The sequence below is a fragment of the Lepidochelys olivacea genome (genome assembly GCF_965140295.1).
Source record: "Lepidochelys olivacea isolate rLepOli2 genome assembly, chromosome: 3".
Taxonomy (NCBI): domain Eukaryota; kingdom Metazoa; phylum Chordata; order Testudines; family Cheloniidae; genus Lepidochelys; species Lepidochelys olivacea.
This window is the reverse complement of record NC_140413.1, coordinates 186688154-186705027: the sequence shown is the minus strand read 5'-3', so window position 1 is coordinate 186705027 and position 16874 is coordinate 186688154. Positions and strand designations below refer to the sequence as shown.

Below are 16874 nucleotides of genomic sequence, written 5' to 3'. Positions count from 1 at the left end.
GCTTCCACCCTGGCGTTTTCTGCCTCCATAGCTGTCTTGTGGGCAGCTTCCTCTGCCTCCACCCTGGCTTTTTCTGCCTCCACCTCCAAGCGCCTTAAGATCATCTGTCTATCATGCTCTTTTTGTTTCTCTCAAGGTTCGAATCTGGCCAGCTCTAGTTTATTAGCTGCTTCACTGGTAGTCATTTTCCTGCTTTCTTGTGCTTAACTCTTGCTATATCTGAGAGTTAGGAGAGGAAAAAAAAAACAACAACTTGTGAATTTCCCTGCAGGAGGTTAACTACCCTGCCTTTAGGTAGAGAAAACTCAAGCTCAAAAAAGAAAAACCTCTTTGTAAAAAACTAACATCTCTGTCTCCAGGCAAATAGACAGAAAACCCTCTAGCTGCTCTCAGCTTAAAAAAAATCCTCTTCAGCTCTGTTTCTGGCTGCCTGCTAGCCTTGGTCATCTGTGCCTAAAAGGTTTCCTGTGGTTCTGCTTCATTGGCTCCACTGTGAACCAAGGCAGCCTTCCCAGGGGAACTGAGACAGGAACGTAGGGGAAGCTCTTGAAGTGCAGAGACATCAGGACTTGGGGATTCAGTGTCTAGACCTACCCCTCCTTTCACTCCTAACTTTACAAATGATGAGCTTACTTCCTCAGGTAGAAAATAATGTGTCATGGCTGTCGCAAACTTCTCAAAAGTATTTGCCTCTTCTAAACAGCATGACTTCTGTTTTTCTCAGGTTCAGCATCAACTTCAAGGTGTTCTTCATCCGTGAGTTCCTCACCCAAGCACTGGACTAGCTTGGTGACTGTGTTGTCATAATTTGTGAAAAATAGATATAGTTCATTGTCTTTTTGACAATTTTTTAATATAACAGCGTGGAAATGTAGTTCTTCCAACTGGATTTGAGAACAGTGGCAACCACTGTAATGTTGTTCTTGTCTTTGTGGCTAAAATCCTCTGCCTTACTTGTGGGGGGGGGTACAAAAGGCAATAGAAGATGTGATCTCTGAGGACCCTGAATTGTTCAGCATCAAAACAGATGCACTTCATTAAAGATGCCAGGACATGTTTAAAACCTTTTGGCCACTGCTTCGTCTGCCAAGAAAAGCATTTCCACTTCCACATACCAGTCACAAGGATTTTTCAGGCAATGTTTCAGCCATATGTCACACATAGCAACAATCATGTGATTCCAACAAGAAGAAGAGCAGATTCTATCAAAGGACAGATTTGATATCTGCTTTAGTGAGCTAAGCACCATCAGTATCTACAGCTAAATCTCACATTTTGTAGGTTAGCTGAGGGCCACAAGCCAACCCTTTTTGTGGATCTGTTTCTTAGAGACCAAGAATCACCATGAAGTTAAGATAACTATTGTCTTAACTGTAATTATTTACTTGTGACTGTATACTTTTTGTAGTATGAACACAGGTTTTATAAAACACATAATCAAAGGTAATTTCTTGTCAGTTTGGATGAAAAACAAAATGCAGTTAGAAACAACCACAATAAAATTAACTCAGTAAGAAAAAAGAGGGAGTGTGTGTCATGGGATTCAGGTGGCAGTCCAGACCAATAAAGGATTTTGTCACCACCTGCCCTGTAACCCTGGGTGCCTCACAGCTCTTTAGTGCTGTAGCTCCCAACCTGGGCTGCTCACAAGCAGCCTGCCACTATGAATATCTGTATATAGCAGCAGCACTGAGTCCAGAAGTCTGATGCCAGCAGCCTGCCAGCAACACACCAGTCACACTCTGTCTTCAACCAGCCTTGGTTACAACCAGCAAGATGACCCCAACACACTCCCCATTCCAAATTTCCCAAAAACTGTGTGCCCTGAAATGTTCAGCCCTTTTCTGGACAGCTCAGAGAAATAATAATGTTCAATACTCCTGTAAAGAGACAAAACTACATCACGGCTTATTAACTTAGCTTGAGTAAATGCACCCTTCCTTTTAAACACAGCATTGAGTTGGTTTATAGTAAAATAAAACAGATTTATTAACAATAGGACATAGATTAAGTGATGCTAAGTATAAGCAATAAAGTTAGAAAGGGCTACAAGCAAATAAAAGTGAAAACATGCATCTAAAAGTCTTAAACCTAATCTAGTAAGATACAGTCTTTGTTCAAGCTAGTTTCTCTACCTAGTCGTTCTTTTTCCCAGCCATGGCCATCTTTCCCCCAGGCGGGACCTTCCACAAAAGTACAAGGTGCTTGCTTCCCATGTCATCTTAAGTGAAAGATCTTTGCCTACTCAGATTTCTCACCTATCTTCAGTTCCAGAGACTTCAATCCTCCTTGGTTGAAGGACATATTTTTCTTAGCTTGGAAGAGCTCTGGCCTCTTGTATTTGTCTAGTGATGGATGCCCAAGATGGCTTCTCTCCTTGCTTATATCTTCCAAAATTCAATTAATTGTTTTCAAGAGGCAGAATGATCTCATGGTGTCTTTCTCTTCCTGTGGGCTTCTCATCCCCCATACAATTTCTGTGTAAATGGGGTTTCCATTGTTTCTGATTCCACCATGCTTAATTAATAAATGTGGCATTCCCTCCTGTCTGGAGAGACTGTACAGCCCAATATCAATGAGTATCCATAATTCCTTATATAGTGGTAATGCATACAATTCACGGTGATATCAATCACCAGTGTGCCATAGGCTTTCAGAAAAGAACTCACTCTGTACCAGTGATACTCAGACCTCAGTGGTTTAGGAGCCAAATTAGCAATCAACGTTACCCAAAAGAGCCACAGTAGTATAAATTCATTGTTTCATTTACTCTGTCTGTGTGTGTGTGTGTGTATGTATATGTATCAATTCACAGCAAAACGACTGAGCAAGTATTCTACAATTGGTTAATAACATAGTAAAAGCATCCTGATTGGTTAATAAACTTAGATTGGGTAATAATTAAATCATACTGTGTTTAAAAAGGTGCTGCAAAGACCCACAAGAAGACACATTAAAGAGCCACTTGCAGCTGCCAAGCCTAGAAGGTAGAATCTCCTTCCTTAGAGGTTTTTAAGGTCAGGCTTGACAAAGCCCTGGCTGGGATGATTTAACTGGGAATTGGTCCTGCTTCGAGCAGGGGGTTGGACTAGATGACCTTCTGGGGTCCCTTCCAACCCTGATATTCTATGATTCTATGATTTAAGTAGCTGAAATTATACTATTTCTAGCATTGTTAATCCAGCCATGCAAAATTCTATTTGCCTGTTCACTAGGGGCCAGGGAATTTTTTTTTGACAGGCTAGTAATTTTTTTTATTTTTACACCATAATTATGGCTAAGTAGCATTTATTTGGCCTGGTACCATTTCATGGTGATTTTGCATGGCTGTATTAATTCTAACATGAAATAGTTCTTATAATAGAGCAGTATTAGAAATACTGCATAATGGTGATACCAGAAATTGGACATTTTGATTTTTTCTGTTGAACCACCATTTTCGTCAAACTAAAAAGAAATATAACAAAATATAGGGTATATTTCCCCTTTTGTGCAGAGAAATACAGAAGGAGCAGATGTGTCTAAAAATATAGAAAAATCCATGTGCATGCATATTAAATGGCTATGTAACAGGCAAATTTGAGGCAAATGACAAGATGTAAAACCTGTAGATTGTGATGTTGGGTAGCATGCAAATGAAGCAGGGGCCTGGGCATTTGTAAGAAATTTTTGATTTCTGAGCTCCCTTCTGTCAAAGATGAAGCCCTTGCATCTCCATTGTTTGCATGTTGCTCCTGTATGCTTGGCAGTCTGCTGACACATTTATATGATGCTACGTGAAGACACAGATGTCCACTATTAACAAGTTACTGTTGCACTGCACTCCAACCTAAGGACAGGAGTAACTTGTGACTTTTTTCTAATTGTAATAATTAATATAATTTTAATGTTCTTTTTGCAGATGTTACATGTATTATTTTAATATTTCTGACTCCCCAAAATGTCATAACCACACCCCCATTTTTGTTTGTTTTTTCTTTGTTTTTTTTTTGTGGTGGTCAGGAGGAGGTGTTAATCTTCTGTTTGGTACTTTTTTCCAGTAGCAATTTGGCAGGGTACCATGCCAACCAGGAAATCTGAGCAACCACTGCAGCTTTATAACAAACTTGTAGTTTATTATTTCAGTTTTCTGCACTCCGTTCACATAGTCCCTTGAACAGGTGGTCCATAGAAAGAAAATGTACAGAAACAAAGAGTGAAAGAGAGAGTTATTTAATTAATATGCACAATACATAATGTATCAAAACTTATAAAAATGTAAATCATGAGTGAAAAGTACAAGAGAAAAGCAAATTAGAAAAGACACATTATAGCAAGTAATTAAGATTCAAACTCTTTTTTAAAGAGGAAAAGTGGATGTTTTATTGAAATCACAAAGTAATCAAATTTTAGGCCTTTTGAATAAATCTATTTTCCACTTTCTTGGAAAACTCTATCTCTTTATATAAATCTCTGCAAAGAAGTTACTTTTGTTTTTTCAAGAATTTGGCATTCTGCACTTGCAAAATATATTACGTTCCTCACCATTGTCTTCAGTGCTTTTCTGAGTATATTGAAGGTTTCATAGCGTAGTTTCCATATTTCATTATCACTCAGCAGCATGAGAATAATAGTTTTTAGCATAGCATACATAGCTGAAACTCAAACATTCATTTCTATCCTTAGTTTCAACATTTAACTTCCATCTGTTCTTCTCCCTTTTTTCTTTCATTTCCCTGTTTCCGTTTTTCCTCATGCTATGACATAAAAGTGATTGCACTGAAAAGACTGCCCTTTTTGAGGAACAGACCGAAGGAAAAAGACAAAATGAAGGCCTTCTACCGTCGCTCCATGTGTAAGACTTTGACAGTTAGCTTCTTTTAAATGGCTACACCGGCTTCCATTACTAATTTTTCACTAACCTTTCCCCTGGACTGTGCTGTTTTTTACTATTTTGCAATGTGCAAGTCCTGCTATAATACAAGGAGCTGGAAGAATTTTTGAAAAACCTTGGCACTGAATAATATTTGTATATATACATACTCGATTTATTGTGATTACATTTTATATATTTGTATACATATTTATTATATATACACATTGTGCATGCATGTGTATATAAATGTACAGTGCACTCTATAGACATTTGAATAGTTTTAAATTCCACTTTTAGTAAGCATTTTATAAACCACAAATATCTTAAATTTTTGGTTTAAAGAATCTATAGAGAAAATAGTGCAAGGATATAAAGTGGTCTGTTACTCTTTTCGAATATGTGTCATTTATTCTTTACTAAAATGTTCTATTTTTTAAAAAGGGGGTGGACACTTCTATAGTGTTGTAAAACAAAGCAGTATATCATAGGATGCCATCTCTTTCAGATCCTTTTAACTACTATAATGCAAAATACAGTATTCCTGCAGTAACCTGCACTGAACAAGGACCCCAACCATTGCCAAAGTTCATGTTGTGTTAGCACCTCTGCCCATCTTACCCTTATTCATTCCATTTGTCTTTGCAAAACAACATATCAAAGCTTCTAACATATATATTGCATATCATTGCAGCACAAGCATGGCACTTTTATCTGATAAAATCAATTAAAAATCATATCTGAACTGAAAGTATGGCCTATAATACTTTTCATTCATTGAGCTGATTGCATGTCATAACATGGATGATCTTGTGTTTGTAGCTTTCAGTATTCAATATGCCTTGATGCTTAGACAAATGTCAAACTTTTTACAATACGAAATAAAAATAAAAAAAATACATTCAACCATGCTGATTCATTTGCTTTCATTTGCATCCCAGCCATGAATGACCTGGTGCAGTCCATGGTCCTAGCAGGAGGACAATGGACAGGTAGTTCTGAGCATCTGGAGGGCCCTGATGATAGATCTACGGGTAAAAGGAAAAAAGAATTGGGAGCTATGGCCTTCTCTACTACAGCTATCAACTTTGCAACTGTCAACTCTTCTTCAGGCTTCAGATCCAAGCAATTGCTAAATAATAAAGGTATAGGTAGAAGCTTTTTGCACTGTTGTGATTATATTGGTAACAACAATTGTATATAAATCTGTTTTTATTCCTTCATATTTCACATTCTTCTGTAGAAAACAACCTGAATAATTGAATTACAGTACTAAGAAGTAATTGAATGGGTTTAATAGCTAGTATTGTAAAATACCTTAGAGTTTTTCCTACAGAAAGGCTACATAAGCAAAGATGGATTGTATTTGAAATAATTATTTCATTACATTTTACAGATGACAAATGTTTATATTACATTTTTGCCGTGAAATTTAATTTACATACTGTTTTATGTCTCTATGTATAGATACTACATCCTTTGAAGATGTAAGTCCACAAGGCATTAGTGATGATTCTAGTACAGGATCAAGAGTTCATGGTAAGATGTGAACTTGAATTAAATAATAAATTAAGAATACATGATGTGAATGCTAACGATGTTTGCGCACACAGTGAATTGAAGCATTGCAAGTGAGTGTGTTTTCTATATTTTGCGCATGACTTGACTATATGGTGCCATTTCTTCAAACCTAATACTTTTTCTTTTTCTATAAAATAATCTTTCCACTAACTTGTGTATTTTAGTAGACGATATCTATGAAATGCACCTGAACAGAATACAAATTCTTTTTGCCCATTTTCAGATATATTTGGGTTTAATTGTGAAAGAAGGAAAATTTTGACTTGCATTAAAAAGCTCTTTACGTTTCAGTGATTCATTTCTTGATTTTAAAGTAAAGTTTTATATATTTCATAGTACAAAATAAGTCTTTTCATCAAGTAAAAATATAGAGTGGAAAAGCTAAATAAAGAAATAAATACAAGAAATTTCTTACAAGAAATAAAACTGAAACTATTTTTCTTTACTAAAATATTTTAAAATGAATATAAACAAAATTGAAATAAAATATCGTTATTTAGTATTCTGGAAAATATTAACAGTGCAATTATTTCCTTTGTACTAACAGATGCTAGAACTAGGGGCATGGGGGAGGTGCTGTAGCACCATCTGGCTTCAAGTGGATTCCATTATATACAGGGTTAACAGTTTTGGTTCAATGGCTCTCAGCACCCCCATTATACAAATTGTTCTAGCACCCCTGCTTATATTGGGGAGGAGTACAGGACATTCACTATGCAGATGCTCTTGCTCCTCCTGTTTGTGGCATTTCTACAGTGTGCAAGGTTCCTTGTCAAATCTGTTGTAAGTGACCAAATCACAAGCAGCTTTCTGCATGCCACTGTGTTCTTCTAAAATCCTGGTTTCCTACTAACAAATCTGTTTCAATTCTAAACATACACTCTGTTTTCTGTTTTTCTTTCCCTTGTATCTTACTGTTCCTGTAGCATCCTTTACTAAAGTGTCCTCTTGGACTGCCTGGAAATCCCTTCACTTTCTGATCTGTAAGAAACAACACTTTGTTGACAATGGGCGTGCTCAGCCTGTGAAATAGTGCATGATTCCTACCTCAGAACATTCTGTGATCAGAATGTAAAGGTATAGTGTCATCTGCTAAAATTGTGTTTATCATTCTGTCTCCTTACTTTTCATTTAGCTTCCAGACCAGCCAGCCTTGATAGTGGCAGAACATCCACTAGTAATAGCAATAACAACGCTTCACTTCATGAAGTCAAAGGTATGGTGTAGGTGAATTGCCATCTATGCTTCATTTCCATGACTTTGTTTGTAAGATGGGCTGGTAAAAAAATAAAATAAAAAATTCATGGCATGTTTTTCTTTTAACAATTTATGCCAGTGGTAGGCAACCTGCAGCTCGCGGGCTGCATGCGGCCCATCAGAGAAATCCACTGGTGGGCCACCAGACAGTTTGTTTACATTTGCACAGCCACCCGCAGCTCCCAGTGGCAGCGGTTCACCATTCCCGGCCAATGGGAGCTGCGGGAAGCGGCGGCCAGCACGTCCCTATGGCCCATGCCGCTTCCCGCAGCTCCCATTGGCTGGGAACGGCAAACCGCGACCACTAGAAGCTGTGGGAAGCCATGCAAATGTAAACAAACTGTCTGGCGGCCCACCAGCGGATTACCCTGACAGGCCACGTGCAGGACGCGAGCTGCAGGTTGCCTACCACTCGCATAAATTGTTAAAAGAAAAACATGCCCACCACTGCTTTATGCCCTTCGTTTTCCAAATTAGGGAAGAATATTAATACAGTAGACCTTCAAATGCATTTAGTAAATATTAAAATAGGAGCAATTACAATGTATGAAGTTGAAACTATTTTAAAATAAGTGTAAGATAGATCATACATACGAACACCCATACTAGGTCAGATCAATGGTCCACCTAGCACAGTATCCTGTCGTCCAACAGTGGCCAATGCCAGGTGCTTCAGAGGGAATGAACAGAACAGGTAGAATCATAGAATATCAGGGTTGGAAGGGACCCCTGAAGGTCATCTAGTCCAACCCCCTGCTCAAAAGCAGGACCCATCCCCAATTAAATCATCCCAGCCAGGGCTTTGTCAAGCCTGACCTTAAAAACTTCTAAGGAAGGAGATTCCACCACCTCTCTAGGCATTGCATTCCAGTGTTTCACCACCCTCCTAGTGAAAAAGTTTTTCCTAATATCCAACCTGAACCTCCCCCACTGCAACTTGAGAGCATTACTCCTTGTCCTGTCCTCTTCCACCACTGAGAATAGTCTAGAACCATCCTCTCTGGAACTACCTCTCAGGTAGTTGAAAGCAGCTATCAAATCCCCCCTCATTCTTCTCTTCTGCAGACGAAACAATCCCAGTTCCCTCAGCCTCTCCTTATAACTCATGTGTTCCAGACCCCTAATCATTTTTGTTGCCCTTCGCTGGACTCTCTCCAATTTATCCACATCCTTCTTGTAGTGTGGGCCCAAAACTGGACACAGTACTCCAGATGAGGCCTCACCAATGTCGAATAGAGGGGGACGATCACGTCCCTCGATCTGCTCGCTATGCCCCTACTTATACATCCCAAAATGCCATTGGCCTTCTTGGCAACAAGGGCACACTGCTGACTCATATCCAGCTTCTCGTCCACTGTCACCCTTAGGTCCTTTTCCGCAGAACTGCTGCCTAGCCATTCGGTCCCTAGTCTGTAGCGGTGCATTGGATTCTTCCGTCCTAAGTGCAGGACCCTGCACTTATCCTTATTGAACCTCATCAGATTTCTTTTGGCCCAATCCTCCAATTTGTCTAGGTCCTTCTGTATCCTATCCCTCCCCTCCAGCGTATCTACCACTCCTCCCAGTTTAGTATCATCCGCAAATTTGCTGAGAGTGCAATCTACACCATCCTCCAGATCATTTATGAAGATATTGAACAAAACCAGCCCCAGGACCGACCCCTGGGGCACTCCACTTGACACCGGCTGCCAACTAGACATGGAGCCATTGATCACTACCCGTTGAGCCCGACAATCTAGCCAGCTTTCTACCCACCTTATAGTGCATTCATCCAGCCCATACTTCCTTAACTTGCTGACAAGAATACTGTGGGAGATCGTGTCAAAAGCTTTGCTAAAGTCAAGAAACAATACATCCACTGCTTTCCCTTCATCCACAGAACCAGTAATCTCATCATAAAAGACGATTAGATTAGTCAGGCATGACCTTCCCTTGGTGAATCCATGCTGGCTGTTCCTGATCACTTTCCTCTCATGCAAGTGCTTCAGGATTGATTCTTTGAGGACCTGCTCCATGATTTTTCCAGGGACTGAGGTGAGGCTGACTGGCCTGTAGTTCCCAGGATCCTCCTTCTTCCCTTTTTTAAAGATTGGCACTACATTAGCCTTTTTCCAGTTGTCCGGGACTTCCCCCGTTCGCCACGAGTTTTCAAAGATAATGGCCAATGGCTCTGCAATCACAGCCGCCAATTCCTTCAGCACTCTCGGATGCAACTCGTCCGGCCCCATGGACTTGTGCACGTCCAGCTTTTCTAAATAGTCCCTAACCACCTCTATCTCCACAGAGGGCTGGCCATCTCTTCCCCATTTTGTGATGCCCAGCGCAGCAGTCTGGGAGCTGACCTTGTTAGTGAAGACAGAGGCAAAAAAAGCATTGAGTACATTAGCTTTTTCCACATCCTCTGTCACTAGGTTGCCTCCCTCATTCAGTAAGGGGCCCACAGTTTCCTTGGCTTTCTTCTTGTTGCCAACATACCTGAAGAAACCTTTCTTGTTACTCTTGACATCTCTTGCTAGCTGCAGCTCCAGGTGCGATTTGGCCCTCCTGATGTCATTCCTACATGCCCGAGCAATATTTTTATACTCTTCCCTGGTCATATGTCCAACCTTCCACTTCTTGTAAGCTTCTTTTTTATGTTTAAGATCCACTAGGATTTCACCATTAAGCCAAGCTGGTCACCTGCCATATTTACTATTCTTTCGACTCATCGGGATGGTTTGTCCCTGTAACCTCAACAGGGATTCCTTGAAATACAGCCAGCCCTCCTGGACTCCTTTCCCCTTCATGTTAGTCCCCCAGGGGATCCTGGCCATGCGTTCCCTGAGGGAGTCGAAGCCTGCTTTCCTGAAGTCCAGGGTCCGTATCCTGCTGCTTACCTTTCTTCCCTGCGTCAGGATCCTGAACTCAACCAACTCATGGTCACTGCCTCCCAGATTCCAATCCACTTTTGCTTCCCCCACTAATTCTACCCGGTTTGTGAGCAGCAGGTCAAGAAAAGCGCCCCCCCCTAGTTGGCTCCTCTAGCACTTGCGCCAGGAAATTGTCCCCTACGCTTTCCAAAAACTTCCTGGATTGTCTATGTACTGCTGTATTGCTCTCCCAGCAGATATCAGGAAAATTAAAGTCACCCATGAGAATCAGGGCATGCGATCTAGTAGCTTCCGTGAGCTGCCGAAAGAAAGCCTCATCTACCTCATCCCCCTGGTCCGGTGGTCTATAGCAGACTCTGGGAGCTGACCTTGTTCGTGAAGACAGAGGCAAAAAAAGCATTGAGTACATTAGCTTTTTCCACATCCTCTGTCACTAGGTTGCCTCCCTCATTCAGTAAGGGGCCCACAGTTTCCTTGGCTTTCTTCTTGTTACCAACATACCTGAAGAAACCCTTCTTGTTACTCTTAACATCTCTCGCTAGCTGCAGCTCCAGGTGTGATTTGGCCCTCCTAATTTCATTCCTATATGCCCGAGCAATATTTTTATACTCTTCCCTGGTCATATGTCCAACCTTCCACTTCTTGTAAGCTTCTTTTTTATGCTTAAGATCCGCTAGGATTTCACCGTTAAGCCAAGCTGGTCGCCTGCCATATTTACTATTCTTTCGACACATCGGGATGGTTTGTCCCTGTAACCTCAACAGGGATTCCTTGAAATACAGCCAGCTCTCCTGGACTCCTTTCCCCTTCATGTTAGTCCCCCAGGGGATCTTATCCATCCGTTCCCTGAGGGAGTCGAAGCCTGCTTTCCTGAAGTCCAGGGTCCGTATCCTGCTGCTTCCCTTTCTTCCCTGTGTCAGGATCCTGAACTCAATCAATTCATGATCACTGCCTCCCAGATTCCCATCCACTTTTGCTTCCCCTACTAATTCTTCCTGGTTTGTGAGCAGCAGGTCAAGAAAAGCTCCCCCCCCAGTTGGCTCCTCTAGCACGTGCACCAGGAAATTGTCCCCTATGCTTTCCAAAAACTTCCTGGATTGTCTATGCACCGCTGTATTGCTCTCCCAGCAGATATCAGGAAAATTAAAGTCACCCATGAGAACCAGGGTATGCGATCTAGTAGCTTCCGCGAGCTGCCGGAAGAAAGCTTCATCCACCTCATCCCCCTGGTCCGGTGGTCTATAGCAGACTCCGACCACTACATCACTCCTGTTGCTCACACTTCTAAACTTAATCCAGAGACACTCAGGTTTTTCTGCAGTTTCGTACCGGAGCTCTGATAATCATCAAGTGATCCATCCTCTGTTGCCCATTCCCAGCTTCTGGCAAACAGAGGGTAGGGACACCATCCCTGCCTATCCTGGCTAATAGCCATTGATGGACCTATCCTTCATGAATTTATCTAGTTCTTTTTTGAACCCTGTTATAATCTTGGACTTCACAACGTTCTCTGGCAAAGAGTTCTACAGGTTGACTATGAGTTGTGTGAAGAAATACTTCCTTTTGTTTGTTTTAAATCTGATGCCTATTAATTTCATTTGGTGACCCCTAGTTCTTATGTTATGAGAAGGAATAAATAACACTTCCTTATTTAGTTTCTCCACACCAGTCATGATTTTATAGAACTCTATCATATCCCCCCTTCGTCGTCTCTTTTCCAAGCTGAAAAGTCCCAGTTTTATTAATCTCTTCTCATATGGAAGCTGTTCCATACCCTTAATCATTTTTATTGCCCTTTTCTGTATCTTTTCCAATTCCAGTATATCTTGTTTGAGATGGGGTGACCAGATCTGCACGTAGTATTCAAGTTGTGGGCATACCATTTATTTATATAGAGGCAATATAATATTTTCTATCTTATCTATTCATTTCCTAATATTCCCAACATTCTCTTAGTTTTTTTGACTGCTGCTGTACATTGAGTGGATGTTTTCAGGGATGACTCCAAGTGATGACTCCATAATGACTCCAAGATCTCTTTCTTGAATGATAACAGCAAATTTAGACCCCATCATTTTATATGTATAGTTGGGATTTTTATGTTGTCCACTGTGCATTACTTTGCATTTATCAACATTGAATTTCATCTACCATTTTGTTGCCTAGGCACTCAGTATTATGAGATCCCTTTGTAACTCTTTGCAATCTGCTTTGGACTTAACTATAGAAAAAGAAATATTCTCTAAAAAAAAAAAAAAAAAAAAATTTAGCCACAAAATTAATTTCAATTCAATTACATTTTTAAACAGGGAAATAATATTCCTTAATTTTCTGTATTGTGTCTGTGTGTTTCTGGCATCCTATCTCTGAAATAAAATCTGTAAAAATGTACAACACAAACTAACCAAAATAACTACAAGATATATAGAGATGTGTATAGAATAAAATGCAGTCACCTTTACAAACTTTTAAATTTTGCCTTTGAAAACTAGATAATGTTACCAGAGTATTAGCAGTATTCCCTATATTTCATGTATTAATATAGATTTTTTAAAAAACATTTTAATCCTGTTTGTGATGGGCTTCCACAAGATTTTATATTTACTGCTGACTGAAGAATGCTGAATATGTTAGAGTAGCAACCATTCATAAGACTTCATATAAGGTATTTGACTAATACAGTAACTCCTCGCTTAACGTTGTAATTATGTTCCTGAAAAATGATACTTTAAGCGAAACAATGTTAAGTGAATCCAATTTCCCCATAAGAATTAATGTAAATAGGGGGATTAGGTTCCAGAAAATATTTTTTGCTAGACAAAAGACTATATTTTAATACATATATACACACATATACACAGTATAAGTTTTAAACAAACAATTTAATACTGTACACAGCAATGATGATTGTGAAGCTTGGTTGAGGTGGTGAAGTAAGAGCATGGGATATTTCCCAGGGAATGCCTTACTGCTAAATGATGAACTAGCACTCGGCTGAGCCCTCAAGGATTAACACAGAATCATAGAATATCACGGTTGGAAGGGACCTCAGGAGGTCATCTGGTCCAACCCCCTGCTCAAATTGGGACCAATCCCCAACTAAATCATCCCAGCCAGGGCTTTCTCAAGCCTAACAGTAAAAACCTCTAATGTGGATATATTGTTGTTAATGTAGCCTCACACTCTACAAGGCAGCACGAATGGAGGGAGGGGAGACAGCATGGCAGAGAGAGACAGAGACACACACCATGTGTGTGAGAGAGACGCGCATTGCCCCTTTAAGTATGCTGACCCCACTCTAAGTACACTGTCTTTTTAAGTAGATCAGCAAGTTGATACAGCAGCTGCTGCCAGCAAGCTCCCTCCGTCCCGAGCCCTGTCGTGTCCCTACCCTGCTCTGTGGAGATAAGGTACAGGAGCGGGAGGAGGCGGACACCCTCACATTAGCACCTCTCTTCCTTCCCCCCTCTGCACAGGAAGCAGGAGGCTCCCAGGAGCAGCTCCAAGGCAGAGGGCAGGAGCAGCACATGGCAGTGCAGGGAGGGACAGCTGAACTGCCTAGCAATTGATAGCCTGCTGGGCGGCTGCCGCACAGGGAACTTAAGGGAGCTGATGAGGGGCTGCCAGCCCACCCTAGTTCCAAGCCCCCACCAGCTAGCTCCAACAGGCTGCTCTTTCTGCAAGCAGTGGACAAAGCAGGCGGCTGCCAAACAACGTTATAAGGGAACATTGCGCAACTTTAAACAAGCATGTTCTTTAATTGATCAGCAACATAACGAAACAACGTTAACCGGGACGGCTTTAAGTTAGGAGTTACTGTACTTTCTTGATAATATCTGTTTATTGGTAATTTAGAAGCGAATACTAGAACAGCGGTTTTTTGCCTTGTTTATTTTGTTACTCTCTACTGTGAAAGATTCCCTGAGGTATTTTGTGCCCCAGATTGTACATCAACAGTTTCTACTGTTGACAATTTTCCTTTCTTCAAATATAATTACATTATTCAGAAACAACAAAAAGGGTAGAGAGCAGTTTACTATTCATCAGTATCTTTGACTCTGATCCTATAAGAAAGATTGAAAATCAAAGAAAATTGATATAGCAGCAATATTTTTTGCACTTAATGCTATGTTCCTCCTTCAGGTCACAATTGTAATAAACTAAAATTGACAATACACCTCCACCCCAATATAACGCTGTCCTCGGGAGCCAAAAAATCTTATTGTGTTGTAGGTGAAACTGCGTTATATCGAACTTGCTTTGATCCACCGGAGCGCACAGCCCTGAACCCCCCCCCCCCCACACACACACCACCCCCGGAGCACTGCTTTACTGCGTTATATCCGAATTCGTGTTATATCGGGTCGTGTTATATTGGGGTAGAGGTGTATAAGGAAAACCTTTCTAGAGGAGCCTTTCTAGAAAATTCTGTTGAAGAATTGAAGAGTCATTTTCTTCAAGTTTGTGGACAATACCAAGCTGGGAGGGATCATAAATGCTTCGGAGGATAGGATTCAAATTCAAAATGATCTGGACAAATTGGAGAAATGGACTGACAAAAAAAGGATGAAATTCAATAAGGACAAATGCAAAGTACTCCACTTGGGAAAGAACAATCAGTTGCACACATATAAAATGGGAAATGGACTACCTAGGAAGGAGTCCTGCAGAAAGGGATCTGGGTGTCATAGTGGATCACAAGCTAAATGAGAGTCAATAGTGTAAAACTTTTGCAAAAAAAGGCAAACATCATTCTGGGGTGTATTAACGAGTGTTGTAAGCAAGACAGGAGAGGGAATTCTTCCACTCTACTCCGCACTGATTAGGCCTTGACTAGAGTATTGTGTCCAGTTCTGGGCGCCACATTTCAGGAAAAATGTGGACAAATTGGAGAGAGTCCAGAGAAGAGCAACAAGGATGACTGAAAAAAATGGGTTTGTTTAGTCTTGAGAAGAGAAGACTGAAAGAGGTCATGATAGCAGTTTTCAAGTACATAAAAGGTTGTTACAAGGAGGAAGGAGAAAAATTATTCTTCGTAACCTCTCAGGTTAGGACAAGATGCAATGGGCTGAAATTGCAGCAAGGGTGGTTTGGTTGGACATTAGGAAAAACTTCCTAACTATCAGGGTGGTTAAGCACTGGAATAAATTGCCCAGGGTGGTTGTGGAATCTCTATTACTGGAGATTTTTAAAAGCAGATTAGACAAACATCTGTCTGATAATACTTAGTTCTGCCATGAGTTCAGGGGACTGGACTATGTGACCTCTCGAGGTCCCTTCCAGTCCTATGATTCTATGATATGTTTCATGTTCCACCTTTTATGTCTCATTTATATAAGATGTCACATGAGTAGCAGATGACAATATACGCTTTACAGAGTTGCTGAACATGAACTGAATCATAAAGTCTTCTGTATATATTTAACCTCTTATAATCTAGTACTGTGGAAATAAATTTACAAATTTCAAGTGAAGGCTTTTTTTTTCATTGAAAAACTGAAAAGTCAGGTTGAAAAGTTGTAACAGATAAGCCAAGGGGATAAAATTGCATATTATAACATGATTTCAGAATAGGATATTTGATCTGAGTAATATAGGACAATTAGAGTCTTCAGCGTTTTTAAAAATGTATATAAACAGACATTATTAAATGACATCTAATAATCCTCCAGATATTGTTCAGAATGTGCTGTTCAATAATTATTTTCATGTAGTTTTTATTATAGAATATTTAATACTGTTTACCCAAAAGCAGGTGGAGTTAACAACCAAAGTAGGCCACAAAGTCACAGCAGTGGAGAATTTAGTCTGCTTCATGAACATGAGGCTTGGTCTAGCAGCAGCAGCAGTCCTATCCAGTATTTGAAAAGTCACACTAAGTCGAGTCCCATGATCCAGGAAAAAATGCCTGAAACAGTGGATAATCAAGGAAAGCAGAAGATCAAAACTGGTTCTCCTGGAAGTGAGGTTGTTACTCTGCAGCAGTTTTTAGAAGAAAGCAACAAGATTACTTCTACAGAGGTTAGTTAAAAAATTATTTTAATTTTAGGGCTATACAATACCCTATATTTATGCACAGATTTAATATGGTACTTACAGCGTGTGCCATTGCAGGACCCCCTTAAAATCCTTTTAAAGAGACACTGTCAAATAATAGTTTGTCTACACAAGTAATTAGTTCATGGCAAGCTGGGGGTATGAATATATCCCTCATTAGCCTGCCACAGACTATCTGTCCATGTGGACCCTGCTGACATGCATTAATAGATTGTTAATACACTTTGATCTAGTCTTTTTTGAATCAGGACTACATC

General features: G+C 40.3%; 1 protein-coding gene across 6 annotated transcripts in view; it reads left to right on the top strand.

Moving 5' to 3' along the window:
* CCDC88A (coiled-coil domain containing 88A) overlaps window positions 1-16874 on the top strand; it is a 348165-nt gene that overhangs the window by 320475 nt on the left and 10816 nt on the right. For 3 of the 6 annotated variants that reach the window (XM_084624216.1, XM_084624211.1, XM_084624215.1), the window contains 5 exons: window positions 4751-4834; window positions 5794-5997; window positions 6320-6391; window positions 7569-7649; window positions 16313-16581. In XM_084624216.1, the coding sequence (XP_084480342.1) occupies window positions 4751-4834; window positions 5794-5997; window positions 6320-6391; window positions 7569-7649; window positions 16313-16581 (710 nt within the window). The remainder of the gene's footprint in view (window positions 1-4750; window positions 4835-5793; window positions 5998-6319; window positions 6392-7568; window positions 7650-16312; window positions 16582-16874) is intronic. The other 3 variants (XM_084624212.1, XM_084624213.1, XM_084624214.1) reach the window with 3 other exon arrangements.